Source organism: Nothobranchius furzeri, chromosome 4 (assembly GCF_043380555.1).
Source record: "Nothobranchius furzeri strain GRZ-AD chromosome 4, NfurGRZ-RIMD1, whole genome shotgun sequence".
Taxonomy (NCBI): domain Eukaryota; kingdom Metazoa; phylum Chordata; class Actinopteri; order Cyprinodontiformes; family Nothobranchiidae; genus Nothobranchius; species Nothobranchius furzeri.
In genome coordinates, this window is record NC_091744.1 from 13,144,238 (window position 1) to 13,160,889 (window position 16,652).

Consider the following 16,652-nt stretch of genomic DNA (forward strand, 5'->3'; position numbering starts at 1 on the left):
AGCTCATGCAGGAAGGTACTGAAACTGTCAAGATTAATACTGCTGAAATTGCATTGCGTGACACCGGATTTTGTGCTTCGTAGACATGTTTTGTAAGGATCATTTAACTATTATAATATAACTTTAATATAACTTGAAGTTATCCCCCCCACCAGAGTCTTACTCCACCCAAGCTTCCTGTTTGAAACATGTGCCAAAAGGAGGCGTTGCCTGGCTAACCAAGAGGATGGAGCTGCCACAGCCCTGCACCCACTCACACCCGCTCTTGGATTCTTGTGGGCCATTCCCATCTGTACCGGGTCGGCCCGGGCCGGGTAGCGTAGGTTGTTTACATATCTGGGTGGCCTGGTATTTTTCCGGGCCAACCAAGGCTCATTCTCAGCCCTCTTCTCGAGGGGGTCTGCTTCAGGCCGACCAGGGCCAACACACCCACTGCTGACAGCAAATTCACACCTTCCATTAGAGCAAGCCTCTGATTGGTGGGTAGAATCAGCCCACATGGGCTTAAGACAAGAATGTGTGGAATCAACCGGGCCAGGCTGGGGCCGACTGGGGCCGACTGGGGCTACCCGGCCCGGGCCGACCCGGTACAGATGGGAATGGCCCATTAGTCAGAAAAACATGTCACTAACGCGCGCGCGCGCGCACGCAGGCACGCGCGCGCGCACACACACACACACACACACACACACACACAATCACCCCCAACTGAGAATAAAATTATAAATGTAGTTCAAACATACTGTTTTTAAGATAGTACATACTTCAATTACTTTTTGGTGCATTTATTGTGTGATGCGCGACAGCAAATCTAGTGTGAATCAAACAGCTACAACTCTGAAACCTCTAGAAGCTGAGGCAGGTGCAGCAGCAGCACCGTTTGGAGCCATTGTGAGTTAAATGTTTTCATGAAATGTTACCCTTGAAAGAAGAAACAATTTTTATATAGTGGCTCATTTTTCACAGTAAAAATGTGATAAAAATAATAATTTTGATTAAAATGCGAAAGAAAAATCAAAAAGGAAAACGGGGGCCTAAACCTAATGTAGTCCCCTGGCCCTTTAAACAAACTGCTCACTCATCTGCTAATACGTCCACGTTTCGCCACGTTTGCGCGCATGCGCACTGCTCTCCTGTTTGTGTTCCGGGGTCCGTCATCCAACACAGTGCTAGATTTCCTTACTACTGTATTATTTTTCACTTATTCTACATTTTCTACGCGGCTTACGTAAATAGCTGTCAGCTTGTGTTGAAGCACAGGACGTCTGTGAGTATGAACTTCTTCAGAGGAGTGATTACAGGGCAGGCTACCGGGCCGCAACCAACAGGAGCGGAGACGGTGAGCTAGCATCTCAGCTACTAAGCTAGCTAAGGTCTTGGTCGAATTGAAAAGAAAGCACTCGTAGTTGAATTTTTTTTTCTCACATTTTATTCATTCTAGAGCCACTACATGTGTTAAGAACATGAACGCATTTTCACTTGTGTAAGCCTGTAGCCGTGCAGCTGTCATGGTGATATGAGGGTGAGGCTGTGTAAACTTTACTTTATGAATGAACATTTAAAGAAAACAAGCTCAAAGGATGGAGTCATCGGCAGCAACTGTTTACTTCTCAGCCACAATCCTTGTTTGGTAATTTTCTTTATCAGTAACGACAAGTTGACGAACAGTAATTAAACGTAGTGGAGGTGTTATACACCCACTGCTGTACCAAACTGGTATTTGCCACTTCTGTCAAGCCCTTTAGAGTGGAAAATGTCAGGCTTACCCCCACGATCTTGTTCATTACAGCTGTGACCCGTTTTAAGTTGTTTTATGAAAATGCGCACATCGTTCACATCTAGGGACAGTCTTACTTTCACTTTCTCCAGGGTCTTTTATCCCACTTGGAATGATCAGCAGTATTGAAGTCAAACCCATTTATCTATCAGTTTAGGTGACCACTGCTGTGCTATCATTTACATTCTTGCTTTATGTCTGCTCTACAGCGATGTATTGATTTTTTGCTGCAATATTCTCCAGTTTAACCTAGAAGAATTTCATTATTCAGCTCTGCAGATAAACCTTTAGTTTTAGTATCAAAAGTCAGAACTTTGTCACACATGTGCTCTTATTATTACTATGAAAACCTTTTATTCTTTCTTTTCCTATGCTATTATTTAACTGCAACATATATTTAAATACAATAACACACATAGAGGAGGAGATAAGGATGCAAATTACATGAGCAGAATGTTTTTTTTTTTCCTATTGACAGATCCAGAAGTTGTGTGACCGAGTAGCCTCTTCAACACTCCTGGAGGACCGCAGAGATGCTGTTCGGGCTCTTAAATCTCTCTCTAAGGTAAAGTTTGAGGATAAATGTACAGAAATGCTAAGTAGGTTGTTTATTAAGTTCACCACCTGTAATCTGTGTGGAGAGTCATGTGCTGCTGCTACCATCGGTTTGAAACTTTTAAAGATTAGTTTAATTTCACAGCCAAATTACTATATAACTGTTATAATGCTACTTTACACATCTCTTCATATATATTGTTTGAACCTGTCTTCGGTATGTATGTTCCGGGTATTTGGAGTAACTTGGTGCAAGGGGACAATTTATCTCTGCACACATTAGATTTTGTTTTCGTTATTTAGTTATTTCACTAGCCTGTGCTTCAAAACACTCTTGCAAACAGCTATTGAACAGATTTTATATTACCAACCCCTTTTACAAAATGCTGACAGCCACTAGTGAACCAGTTAACAGTGGATGAACACATTCATGATTGGGATCCATGAATGCCAGTTGTTAAAAGCTCACTTTTGTTGTTTCTCAGCTCTGTTTTTACTTCATAATTTTAATGAATGGAGTTTAATTATCAAAAGAAAAATTGTTTAATGTTAGAAGAGCACGGACATCATTTTAGTGTAAAAAAAAAGGGAATACCAGAGATCCTGATGCCAGTGCTTTATTGGTTATCAGTAAGGGACTTATTTGTCAGGATTGCTGAGAAGGGTTTTTCATCCATCTGAGTGAATCTGAACACCAGAGACAAACTTATCTCAGTGTAAAAATGTCAGATTTTAAAAATGTCATGATTACCTGTAGATAAATGCCGTTTTAAAAAAATACATTTTGCTGATAAAGGTGAACTAATCCTTGACCACCACCACGCCTGTTTTCACGTGTTGAACGGTTTTGTTTTTGGCTGTCCTTTCAGCCATGACTAATGAGTTTATCACGCTTGAATAAGGGATTTGCAAAGCACCAAAGAGTTCATAAAGCATTTACCTTTGCTTAAATTCTTTAGCTTCTCTTGAGTTTTTGGACTCTAGTTGCCAAGTGTTACATTATTTATGAGAGCTGTTGTGTTTTTGTAGAAATACCGCATGGAAGTCGGCACACAGGCAATGGATCACCTGATAAACATCCTGCAAACTGACAGGTATATTAGTGTGCTGTTTAATTTTGTTCCAGTTATGCCAATAAACCTTTCTTTAGTTTTTTTTTAAACTTTCAAGATGTAATGATTGCTGTATTTGAATGTTTTAAGTCTTTAAGAGTTTCACAGGTTTCAAAAAAATCCTTTTAAAGGAGACAAATTATGACTTTTTAAAATTATGCAATAGTTATTTTATCGATACAAAACATGCTCGTGAAGTTCTTTGCACAAAAATTCTCACACAAAGTAATCCCAGCAGTTTTTATCTGGACTGTTTCAGTACCTTCCAGAATGAGCCGTTTCAGGGCTCTGTCACTTTAAGAAAACAAGCTGGAACGGCCACGCCCACCCACCCCTCACCCAGGCTACTAATGACCCTTTGCACCCACATCACCTGATCACGTGGGTCTACCATATTGGTTGGCAAATGCAGTGAGCGACACGAGTGCTAAACAAAGTGGAAAAATAGAGCTTGAAATAATTTTTGCGATCTTTAGCATTCCTTCAACTAGTTCAAGCTAGGGATGGGTACCTTTGACATTTGAATCGATCCAGTACTAATTCCCGGTACCTACGAATCGATACCGGTACTTAACGGTACCAATTTTCGATACTTTTGAGTGTTTATTATTTTAATTCTCTTTTATAATTAAATATATATTTTTCTCAATATATAACAATATTTGAAAAATATCACGATAAATAACATTCAACTGTTTGTATTTTAACATCGTCCTTGTAGTTTTATAAGCTGATAATTAAACTGAAGCAAACATCTTTACTGTGAACAGAATTTACTGTGTATCTTCATTCCTTTTGCCGTCTTTTTTCATTTGATTTTTCCTACTGGGAAGTTAGAATTTCCGAGGAGAAAGCGAACGCACCATTAGCTGATAACAGTGGTGGCAATGGAAGCTAACATACCAAGCTAACGTTATCTTAAACAGTTTATTTAGCTGCTGGAGCAGATTAAAACGATGATGCCTCACACTTAGATCGTTGTCACTGGTTTCGTCTTCACCCGTCACATTTAGTAAAGTGAAGCCAAACTTTAGAGCGCGTTCACGTTCTTCTAGTCGGAAATTTGGAGTTCCGAGGAGAAAGCGAACGCACCATTAGCGAAACGGAAGCTAACATATCAAGCTAATTATATTTACCTACCGGAGCAGATTAAGATGAGGATGTCTCACTTAAATCGTTGTCGCTGGTTTCATCATCACCCAGTTACCCATCACATTTAGTGAAGTGGACCCAAGCTTTAGCCTGCGTTCTTTCTACCATGCTGCTCTGTTTACAACTGGCTCGCAGCGAGCGACGACATAACGCTCCTGCACATGCACAGCTGTCTTGGCAAGTTCTCGTTATGATGGACGGGTACCGAAACGAGGCACCGTTTGAAATGACGTGAATCAGTGCTCGGTCGGTACTATGGAATTCGGTCGGTACCTTAAAAAGTACCGAATTCGGCACCCATCCCTAGTTCAAGCCCTTTCTTTCTTTCTTTCTTTCTTTCTTTCTTTCTTTCTTTCTTTCTTTCTTTCTTTCTTTCTTTCTTTCTTTCTTTCTTTCTTTCTTTCTTTCTTTCTTGTGACGTCACAAACGGGGATTTTTGGAAACGGCTTGTTTTAGGCATTGAATTACTAAAACCAAACACTGACAGGAAATGGATGGATTATTTTTACATTTGGAGTGTTTATAGAGGCAGTAGAGACCCACATGGCAGCATAAAAGGGTGCAAAATAATGTGTCCCCTTTTAATTATTCAGGTTTTTTTTTCTCCTCTAAATTCACCAGATCTGACTCGGAAATCCTTGGATATGCTTTGGACACACTCTACAACATCATCTGCAATGATGAGGAGGAAGAACAAGGTATATCTTAATACTAATTTAAAACTTTTTCTAGAAGATAAAAGCTAATTTGGGAGTTTCTCCTAAATCAGTCCCAGTGTTATGTAAATTAGACGAGTAAAAATCTAAACACAACCTACTTTTCATCCTCATATATAATTTTTTTATTGATCATCACTGCATCATGTAAAGACTCGTCTCTCTCTTCTCTTTCATGTTTTAATCCCTCAGATGAATCAGAAGGTAAAATTCTTTCTCTGTGCATGATGCCAAACCCTTTAACCACCAGCAAATCTCAGTTACACACGACCTTTTCAGAGAGTTTTTTTTAAAAGAGCGCTTTAATGTCCTTTTAGTCCCAATTCTAAAAAGTTGCTGAATTTTTGAGGCTGTGTTTTTATTTAGTGGCACGTCGCCAACCAGGATACATTTACAGTAAATGTCTAGGTGTCAGTGGGTCGTCACGTCAAACACGCAGTACTTGTTATGCTAAACATCAACTAACTTCACTAAATCCTACCACAAAGCTAAAGAAGGGCATTTAGGTTGCAGCACAAAAGCTTCACTAATATTACAACTCTTCCTATTCACGTGTCCTGGTTGGGTGGTGCTGCTTGTTCATATCTATCTTCTTTATTTTGATTTTGAAGCACTTACAAATCTTTTGGTCTTTGTTGTGGATTCCAGTGCCCACCTGAGATAAATGTCTGTTTGTTGGTTGTGCACAGTGGAATTCATCTGTAGGGACGACGGTGGCACAGGAGTTAAGTGCTCACCCCGTAATCGGAAGGTTGCAGGTTCGTGCCCTGCTCAGTCTGTCGCTGTCGTTGTGTCCTTGGGCAAGACACATAACCCACCTTGCCTGCTGGTGGTGGTCGGAGGGACTGGTGGCGCCAGTGCTCGGCAGCCTCGCCTCTGTCAGTGCGCCCCAGGGCAGCTGTGGCTACATTGTAGCTCATCCCCACCAGCGTGTGAATGTGTGTGTGAATGGGTGAATGACTGATTGTGTTGTAAAGCGCCTTGGGGGGTTCCAGGACTCTAGAAGGCGCTATATCAAATACAGGCCATTTACCATTTACCATTTATATTTTTTAGCTAAAGATGATGCGGTCTGGTGTCTACTGTTGCTGGAGACCATTTGATTCTCTTAGAGCGGTTAGAAATATAATAAAATTAGGGTCAGAAAACTTGAAATAGAGCTAAAATTGCTAAGGTGGTATCCAAACAGGAGGAAAGGCACAAGCATTGGTTGCAAACACAAATCAGAGCTGAAGTCTTGGCCAAAAAAATTTTTTTTAATGTTTTATTTTTTATTTTTTTAAATCTGATTCAGATTTAACATAAAATCTGCTTGGTTCCTTTCCTGTCACCACTGTGCACTTTTTACTTTTCCTGCTCACGTCTCTTTTGACGTCACAGTAGTTTTTGTGGTGGGTTCTCTTCAAATATAAAAATTTTGAGGAGTTATGGTTTGACCATCATTAGCTCTGACTTGAGCTAGCAGCTTTTAACACGTCGGTCCTTATTCCAGCTGTTCTTTTGCCCCTCTCACAGATGAGAATGCTCAGAAGCAGACTGATGACCTCGGAGCCCAATTTACAGAAAAGTTCATCCAGGACCCGGAGCACATAACGCTGCTCCTCACGCTGCTGGAGGTGCGTCTCCCTTCCTGTGGAAGAAAGTCAGGGCTGTCAGACTTAGCTGCTGCTTCTGTGTTTATACCTTCATGTCGATTTGTAGGAGTTTGACTTCCACGTCCGTTGGCCCGGGGTTAAATTACTGACCGCTCTCCTAAAGAACCAAGGCGTTCAGGTGCAGGGGATTGTCCTCGTCAGCCCCATGGGTGAGTTATTTATTAGAACTTTTTATATGGAACCTTACAATTTTTTAATTTGGAGAGTTGTACTTGCATATATGAATAAAAGAAAGACTTGGTTTCCTCTCACAGGTGTTTCCAGACTGATGGACCTGTTGGCAGACTCTAGAGAAGTCATTCGCAATGATGTAAGCACGTTTGTCCCCTTCTGACGTTTCCCAACAGTAAGATGCTTACTGACTCTTTGATTCATTATGATGCTGATTTCTGCTCCCAACAGGGCTTGTTGCTGCTGCAGCAGCTGACCAAAGGCAATGCAGCCATTCAGAAAATTGTGGCATTTGAGAACGCGTTTGAGCGTCTCCTGGAGATCATTTCAGACGAGGGTTGCAGTGATGGAGGTGTGAAAGGAGCTGTCGCATTACATCGTAATCCAGTTTTGTATTTTTAAATTTTGCTATTAAAAACGGCTCTCTGGTGTGCAGGTATTGTGGTGGAAGACTGTTTGCTGCTGCTTCTGAATCTGTTGAAGAACAACAGCTCTAACCAAAACTTCTTCAAGGAGGGCTCCTACATCCAGAAAATGAAGCCTTGGTTTGAGGTTGGTGACGATAACTCGGGCTGGTCCGCCCAAAAGGTCACAAACCTCCACCTCATGCTGCAGGTAACACACAACAGCCGTGTTTGGGTGGGGATTTAGTCCATATTCACGTTTTTTTAAATCTGTTCAATAAAATCATCCCAGCTAGTGCGAGTGATGGTGTCGCCTGTGAACTCACCTGGAGCCACCGCCAGCTGTCAGAAGAGCATGTACCAGTGTGGCTTGTTGCAGCAGCTTTGCACCATCCTCATGGCCACCGGCGTTCCTGCTGACATCCTCACTGAGGTGAGCCCAGCGACATCTCTAAACCAGTCATGTATTTTTATCTTGCTCCACACAAATCTGATCTGTTGTCTTTCAGACCATCAACACGGTTTCAGAGGTCATCAGGGGGTCACAGGTCAATCAGGACTACTTTGCTTCAGTCAACGCTCCTTCAAACCCACCAAGGTAACTTGTCTGATTTGGTGAATATCCCAATCAGAAAGGATTTCATGAACTCTGTGTGCGATCCGTCCACTTCCTGTCTCCTCAGACCGGCCATCGTGGTGCTGCTCATGTCCATGGTGAACGAGAGGCAGCCGTTCGTGCTCCGCTGTGCTGTCCTTTACTGCTTCCAGTGTTTCCTTTACCGAAATCAGAAAGGCCAGGGGGAGATCGTGTCAACCCTGCTGCCCTCCACCATCGATGGTGAGGACAGCGTCACATCCTGGAGCGTCCTGTCGTCAAGCTTTTGTCTAACGGCGTCCTTCTTCCTCGTCCAGCTAACTCCATCTCAGCAGGCCAGCTGCTGTGCGGAGGCCTGTTCTCGGTGGACTCTCTTTCTAACTGGTGTGCCGCCGTTGCTTTGGCTCATGCCCTGCAGGACAACCTCACCCAGAAGGAGCAGCTGCTGAGGGTCCAACTGGCCACCAGTCTGGGCAAGCCACCGGTCTCCTTGCTGCAGCAGTGCACCAACATCCTGTCTCAGGTAGGACGTGACGCTCGGCACTGACGGACATTGCCGAGCGGTGTGAGTGAGCGGTTTGTGTCAAAACACGACCGCTCTTAGTCAGATTGTCAAAGGTTTAATACTGATGCGGTTTTACAGGGTGATAAGATCGTCCGTAGGGTAAGTAAAGAGCATCTGTAGTGTGTGTGTGTGTGTGTGTGTGTGTGTGTGTGTTTGGGTGGCACTTGTCCTGGTTTATATTGGCTTGGCATTAGTAATAGGGGTCTCTGTGGCCCTTCTGTGGGTGGATCTTGCTTCTTAACATGTTAGTGTCCTGCTTTGACCTCTGACACACTTCTTGCTTATCAGTATTTGTTAGGAAGATGGAGAAACACTAAAATGTTCATTTAGGAGTTCAGAAGAGATGTTTGCTAATATCATAACAACTCCTGCTTTGGGCTTGAAACCTGAACGTTGCTTTTAGCCTCATCTATCTGTTCAGGAAGTGTGTGTTGCAGCTATTTCGGGGTTTTCTTTTTTCAGACAAGGGTCCTTCATCATCACTGTTTGTTCTTTTTCAGTAAAATGTATCCATGCACAAACAATCTTGTTGATGTTCGACCCAGAACCTTCTAGTCAGTCAGCTGTTGTTGACAAAAACATTCCACTGTTTGACCCTTGTGATTATTTCTTTCTTTTTGTTTTCCTCCTTTCCTCCATTTACGTCACATTTGGAGACAAAATCTGAAAAGGTGATTTGCTTTTGTACGTCGCTGTAGTAACACTGATAAGATTTATTAGTGTTTATTTTTCTCCTCATCCCCTCACCATCATGGCTCAGATCTCCGTATTCAGCTGATTTAATCTCGGATTGAATCTGCAGCTCGGACTCTCCTCCAGCCCTCGCGTCTTCTTTTTACAATCATTTTTTGTTCTTTTCATCTCCTGCAGCTGATTGGCACAAGCAGTTATGATGGCTGCTTAAAATGAGTTACAGCAAGACGAGTGGTGTATCTTTAACATTTAAAATTAAATTTTTACGTAATATTTCCTGTTTGTGTCATTGCCTGAAAAAGATTTGGTGGATTTTGTTTAGCATGTGCTGAAATCCAAAGGTATAAAAAGTTTAATTGGTTCTTAGAGTGATGGTTAAAATAAATAACAGTATGTTTGTGCTGTTGCCATGGAGCATTAGAAGACTGCATGCTCTTTTTAATCTCACTTTCATATGTATGTTTTTATTAACTAACTATAACCAATTAACTACTAAATACTGATGCCAATTAAAACATTAACTGATGACGTTAACATTATTTGTTTTTATAAACTGAAATTTTATTTTGTTTTTATTTCATCAGATTATTTAGAATTCCTATTTGGCCCAAATAACGATCATTTAGCGAAACTTTAGAAATGCATCAGCAGCTCAAGCTTCTAAAATTTGCTTCTTTGCTTGTTTATTTTTTTAAGTCTGCTGTTAAATTCCTTCTGATGAAGATGCATTCTGGTGCTTTTGTTTTATTTTTCTTATTTCACCCCCATGCACAGCCAGACTGAATTTTGCACATCTTGCATCCAGTTTTAAGGTCTTTCGAAAATAGCCTCTTTAATATTTAAAGACCAAGTTCAATGAGAAAGTGATTTTTACTTCTTATGTTTGAAATGTGATCATCCACTCTCAGTTTAACATGCAGGCCAAACGTGAAAATAATCTTCTACCCCTATTTCCTTCATTAGCTTCTGAAAAACGCTTGGATTAGAAAAGCCCAAAACAACTTCACAATGGGGAGCCTAAGTCTCCTCCCTTTCTGGTCGGCTCATGGATCCCCGGAAGAACGAAAAAATGAATGCAAGTCAACGGGGCTAAAAACGCTATTTTCTTATCCGCCTTCCCTTACGCCCTGGATCACACATATGCTGTACAGCAATTTAAATGAAAACTAACGATGGGTGTTTCGACCACGCCAGTCACGTACTTTGAGATTTATTAGCTTTTAAAAGTTCATAATTGGCATGACTACAAACTAGAAATCAGCATGTCGCATATGTGGCGTCACCACATCTCCTCTCCCCTAGCGTAGCTGCTACTTACCGAATGACCAGATTTATGCTGGTTCTTTCCTCCTGAGGGAAGTTTGCTGAACTTACAGCCCTTTTCCCTCAGTTTTCTCCGTGTCTGGTTCGATGACGTCACTTTCGTGAAGCGCATTTGTAGTCCTGGACTTATTTTCACACAAATCCTAAAATAACATTTCCCCTGTTCGAAAATGACGCATTCTTGGTATCAAAATGTGTCTTTAAAATTCACGGGCATCATGTGAAATCCATGGTACAAAACGAGCGGAATTAGAAAATAGTGTTTTTAGCCCCATTTTTTGTTCTTCTGGGGATCTATGGTCTGGAAGTAGATGGGTGTGACTGAGGCTCTGAAGATTCATGGACTCAGTCATCATGGCTCGTGATGGGCAAAGCTGTTGTTGGCTTAGCGTCCGAGAAACGGCGAAGAAGCAGTAGAAGCTAACTATTAGCATTAGCAACTCTACCACACTGCTGAACTGCTTCAGGCTTGTGTTATTTGTGGAGATGAAACCTCAGCGTAGCAGAGCAAAGAGTGCTAGTGGTAGAGTCATGTTGCTGTTATCCAATCAGAAGAGAGATGTCCAAATATCAGAAAATAATGGCCAGAATATACTTGCTTTTTAACCTTTGTTCACTTACTGCTGCACGGCACTGCATGTGGTACGGAGGATTCCACGAGGGGGCACTGTAGAGTAGTAAGACCGGGTAGTGAGCCGGGTTTGTGGGGCACAACCAAAACAACATGGCATCAACAGAAGAGATCAGAAACTGGGTAATTTTGAGTTCACGGCAGAAAAAGACAGCAGCGGTATCGTAGCTGGTTAGAAAGACCTCTAAACTAGAGACAGAGTTGCCATGGTGAGTGTGTCTCGCTTGTTTTGTCAACTCCCCCTACTGGCTACTCGTGTATTGCGGCTTTTAAACGAGTTGCATTAATTTTGGGGGACGCGGAAAAATGACCCTTCAAATCAACGCAAGCTACGCAAGGCAGCCATTTAAAACATGCTTATGTGTCGTTAAACACTAACTCCAAATTCTGCTGTGATGTGTTCCCCTCGGCTCGGGCTAACTTCTACTTCCTGAATCAGAAGTGCCAATTTTTTTTTTCCTTCACAGAGATCAACTCACAAGGCAAAAACTTATACTAGAGCCCACCCCAAACATGTTGGAAAAAACAAGTGAACTTGGTCTTTAAGATTTAATGTTTCATGTTTTTACCGGGTGTCTTCCTAAGCTTTTTGTTTGTGTTGTTTTCTTCCTGCAGGGTAGTAAAGTTCAGACCAGAGTGGGCCTTCTCATGCTGCTGTGCACTTGGATCAGCAACTGTCCCATTGCTGTCACACACTTTCTACACAATCAGGATAACGTTCCTTTTGTATCCTTCAGCATATTCACAGTTAGTTTTAAAATTGACTGATAAGACTTTGTCTCAGCTCTCACCTTCGGATAGCTTAAAGCTTTAACCTCAACCTTTTCATTTAAACTCATAACATTAAATCAAGTCTTCGGCTGCACTGACTCTGTGAGAGAATGATTGACTGAGGTTTGTTGAATGAATCTTTGACTGGGTGACTCCTGTAGCTGACAGCTCAGATTTCAGAGAACCTGGGGGAAGATGAGAGGCTGGTGCAGGGCCTGTGTGCACTGCTGCTTGGTATCTGCATCTATTATAATGACAACTCACTGGAAAACTACACCAAGTAAGTTATCTTGCATCGGTTTCACATAGAAACATGTTGATTTGGCCATTTTTAGGCATACACGAGAAGCCATCGTAGAGAGATTTGTTCACCATGGTAATGTCGTCATGTCCCTCCTCAGGGAGAAGCTAAAACAGCTGATCGAGAAGCGCATCGGAAAGGAGAACTTTGTGGAGAAGCTCGGCTTCATCACCAAACACGAACTGTATTCTCGGGCGGCTCTGAAGCCGCAGCCCATCTTCCCGTCTCCAGAGCAGATGCTGTTTGACCACGAGTTCACCAAGCTGGTCAAAGAGCTGGAAGGTCGGTGAGAAACGTGTCGTCCTGTCCGGAGACGGATCCGCTCATCCAGAGGGATTTTACAGGGTGCTCCTCTCTGCTCTACACAGGTGTGATAACAAAAGCAGTTCACAAGTCCAGTGAGGAGGATAAGAAGGAAGAAGAGGTGAAGAAGACATTAGAGCAACACGACAACATCGTAACTCAGTACAAAGAGTTGATCAGAGAGCAGGTGAGTGGACTTCAGTGCTTCAGTGTGATTAGGTTCAGAAACTCAGCACTGACAGTTTTTCTTCTCTTTTATGATAGGATGCTCAGATCCAGGAGCTGAAGGAGCAGGTAGCATCCATGACCACCCAGACTGACCAGATGCAGGCAACAATCAGCCAGCAGCTGTCTCAGATCCAGCAGCACAAAGACCAGTACAACATCCTCAAACTAAAACTAGGTGAGTTCACACAGCTGCCACTGCTCCTTCATGTCACCCGTGGTAGTGCAGCTGTGAGGTTTTAACTGAGCAGACACCTCTGTGGTTCTTCTCCTCAGGTAAGGACAGCCAGAGTCAGCCCAGCACTCAGGCAGATGGCTCTCAGGTGAACGGGCTGCAGACAGAAGAGCTGTCTCAGCTCAGGGAGGAGCTGGAGGAGCTCCGCAAGCAACACACACTTCTTCAGACACAAGTCGGTGACAAAGACGCCCTCATCGACAGCCTGGTTAGTGCAGGTTTCAGATCACCTGTGTGTTCATTCTAGAGATTCAGGAATAATGATAACATTTAGTGATGATGTGTGCAGTAATCTTGCATCTACAGATGTATAAAGAGGGCCTGACTGATGCTTTATTGTGTGAAAATAGAAGTCAGCAGCACAGACATCTGAGAGTTCAGGAGGAGGATCAGCCAACACAGAGCTGCTTCAGGTGAGGCTCCCTCTTCACAGGTCAAAGGAGATGCTAACATCTGGATTTTGGGCACAACAAAGACATCCTGAATTCCATCCAAATGTTCTGTGGCTAAATCAGGGGTCGGCAACCTGTTCCCATCAAAGAACCATTATTACCCGTTTCCCACAGTAAAGAAAACACTGGGAGCCACAGCAGCCGCGGCGTTGTGGGCGGGGCCTACCCTCAGACAGCAGAGAGCTGCTCACAACAGGTGACAGCAGCCAGTACCGGTTGCTCGTGTACGTCAAAGCTATCTTTCATAAGACGATAATCAATAAAACGATTTATATAAAATGGATCCAGAAGTTGTAGCCCGTTTATTTTGAAATTTTTCACCCTGTTGGTGGTTTTACTGAGCAGATGCCACTTTTGTCATATGCTTCTTTTTAAAACATGTTTAGACTGTTCAGAATACAAATCCAGGCTCTGTCACGTTTGATTGTTGTAATTAAACTTTGTAGGTGGGGAAGGTCAGAAAAGGATCCGATCAATTTGTTTTTCCCTCATTTACAGTGACGGAGATAACGGCGCAGTGCGCCTGGCTCTGGTGTTAATCAAGTTAAATTATATCTATTTGCAACAATTTTCACAAGAAAACAAAACAGTTAAAAGCAGGGCTTGTGTTGACCGGATAGTTCCCGTATTTGACCGTTTATTTTGACGGAGAAAGAATTACCCCGACGCATGCAGACGAACTAACACTTTATTCGTTTCACACATCGCAGATGTAGCTAAATCACCCAAGAAAAGATTCCCATCTGAACATCTGAGCTGGACACTGCTCAGCGCAGCTCGCTGTCAGCGCGTACGTATACGGCGCACAGCGAGCTGAAGATGTGGAGAGGAGCTTGGAGCGCGTCGCAGAACCAGAGCGCATGCAGGAAGATTCCTCCGACTGAAGCGAGACTTGTCACTTAGAAAATGTTCTCTGATTATGAAACTTTGGCTGAATAGTGCTTGTTCCTGTTTCCAATGTGGCGTCTGAGGAGAGTCCCAGAATCTCACATCCTCGTCAGCTCAGAAAGCGCCGATATGATTACGCACAAGTGTGACCCGTCAACCCGGTCTCACAGTAAGACCGGGTTGGAAATGTTCAGGTTTACGCAGACAATCTTTACATTTAGAATCGGCATACAGATGTAAAATTAATGCAGTAAAGTATAAAGCATTTTATTTAAATATCCATTCATTATTTTACAAGCACAGAGAGCCGCATCAGATGGATGGAAGAGCCGCATGCGGCTCCAGAGCCGCGGGTTGCCGACCCCTGGGCTAAACGAAACAAGATAATGACTGCTGTGACGTCATTAGAATGTCTTGCTTTATAACGTCAGCTTGTGGGAATTTGTTGCAGGAATTGGAAGCTTTAAAGAGTCAGGTTCAGTCCCAGTTGGCTGATATCAACCAGCTGAAGACTGAGAGACAGGAGCTGCTGAGACGAGCTGAAGCAGGGGTAACAATTCTAAAACATCCCTCTAATCTGACATAAAGAAACTTTTAATTAATAAGCTAAAACCTCCTTGGTGTCGCTCAGGCCGCTGACGCAGCGCCCTCTAGTGACGGCACATCAGACGCCATCAAAGAACTGGAGAGCCGGCTCTCAGCACAGATGTCTGAGACGGAAAGACTGAAGGTGTTTTAGATTGATCCGTTTTAAGTGAAGTGATCTGATTTCTGTTCATAAACATTGATCAGTAACCACCGTCACCAACTCCTCCCGCTTTAGGAGAGCCAGGCGGGGTTGGAGCAGCAGCTGGCTTCTGCCACGAGCACCGTGGCTATCCTGCAGACGGAGAAGTCGAAGCTGCAGAGTGAGCTCCAAGAATCCAAGAAGGAGCAGGATGACCTGCTGATGCTGCTGGCAGACCAGGACCAGAAAATCCACGGCCTGAAACAGAGACTCAAAGACCTGGGAGAGCCGGTACAGAAACAACCCACCCTTAGTGGCGAGGTTTTGTCTTCAGGGCTTCAGATTTAGTTTTTAAACTAAATGATATAAAAATGATCGAAGTCTAGCTTGAAGTATCTCTTGCCTCCGTCATCATGGGTTCTGTCATCCATCCTACATCATTGAGCGAGCATCCCCTGAATGGCTCTGGTTCAGTAATGATCTTCACATTTCATTCTGGTCACCATGGCAACAGCAGTCATGCAGAGTGTCATTTTTAGTTTCTGTTAGGTAAAAACTGCTCTTGTTGTGTTTCTGACCCCAGATCAGCTAACGGAGTCGGGCTCCGTCCCGACACCACTCAGCCTTGTTCTGTCTGTCTGCTCTAGTTAGACTATGACTCTTCCCTCGCAGGTGGAAGATGAAGATGACATCGACGCCAGGGAGCAGACATCCGACGAGGAGGACGAAGACGAGGACTAGAAACACTGAAAGGTGTGATGTGAATCTGCCTCCCAAGAGAGAAGAAGAGACTGTCGAAAGTCGCCTGAGAAACTGAGGAATAGGACTAATATATATATATATATATCACAGCAGGTTCTCCACCAAGCTGCCATGCTGTCTTCATAATTCTCATCACATTCTCATATTTAACATTCGGAAAGTTTTTGTTCATGTTTGTTTTTCAGTGATTTAAACTCGTTGGTGCGTTCATCTCCACAAAACCTCTGTGACCAGTTCTGCTTGTCTTCTGTTCTTTAGTTGTTTTTAATGCACAGTCTAATCTGGGAAATCTAAAGAGGAGGGATTTAAAACGTAGCGATAAAAGATGATTATTAATTTAGTGTTTTGTGAGCGTCTCTCCTGCGTTCTGCTCACAACTCTTCTCTGTGCTCCACCCTGGATTCATCCGCCTCCACGCCCAGTACAAGGTTAGTATTACGGAGCTCTTTCCTTTCACCTCGACGGCTCAACACGACTGCTCTGCAACATGCTGCAAAACACTGACGACATAAAAAAACATGCTAAGATGTATTTTTGCAACCCCTTTTGACCCAGTTCTGGCATTAAGCTTCTGTATGATATTCTGTAACTTATGAGTTTAAAGAAAAACCTTGAAATGAATAAAAAATCTATCTGTAT

General features: G+C 43.0%; 1 protein-coding gene across 5 annotated transcripts; it reads left to right on the forward strand.

Moving 5' to 3' along the window:
• The first annotated feature begins 1,136 nt into the window (after window positions 1-1,136).
• uso1 (USO1 vesicle transport factor) lies at window positions 1,137-16,222 on the forward strand. Of its 5 annotated transcripts, XM_070550112.1 has the most exons (27): window positions 1,137-1,339; window positions 2,256-2,342; window positions 3,362-3,426; window positions 5,218-5,294; window positions 5,505-5,516; window positions 6,828-6,928; window positions 7,014-7,116; window positions 7,222-7,277; window positions 7,370-7,490; window positions 7,575-7,753; window positions 7,835-7,975; window positions 8,052-8,140; window positions 8,226-8,380; window positions 8,455-8,660; window positions 8,781-8,801; window positions 9,359-9,373; window positions 11,965-12,075; window positions 12,282-12,400; window positions 12,522-12,703; window positions 12,790-12,911; window positions 12,989-13,127; window positions 13,226-13,392; window positions 13,535-13,597; window positions 14,976-15,074; window positions 15,156-15,254; window positions 15,348-15,542; window positions 15,924-16,222. In XM_070550112.1, exons 1-27 carry the CDS (start codon window positions 1,274-1,276, stop codon window positions 15,990-15,992), a joined length of 2,859 nt encoding a protein of 952 aa, XP_070406213.1. In that variant the 5' UTR covers window positions 1,137-1,273; the 3' UTR covers window positions 15,993-16,222. The 5 variants fall into 5 exon arrangements, with proteins under 5 accessions (XP_070406213.1, XP_015820856.1, XP_070406214.1 ...); XM_015965370.3 differs by lacking the exon at window positions 9,359-9,373; XM_070550113.1 differs by lacking the exon at window positions 5,505-5,516.
• The last annotated feature ends 430 nt before the right edge of the window (window positions 16,223-16,652 follow it).

Coding starts and splice junctions, on each gene's coding strand:
- uso1 (XM_070550112.1), top strand. CDS start 1,274: ATGAACTTCTTCAGAGGAGTGATTACAGGGCAGGCTACCGGGCCGCAA. Junction 8,381..8,454: donor GCTGCCCTCCACCATCGATG/GTGAGGACAGCG, acceptor TTCCTCGTCCAG/CTAACTCCATCTCAGCAGGC. Junction 13,128..13,225: donor CATCCTCAAACTAAAACTAG/GTGAGTTCACAC, acceptor TCTTCTCCTCAG/GTAAGGACAGCCAGAGTCAG.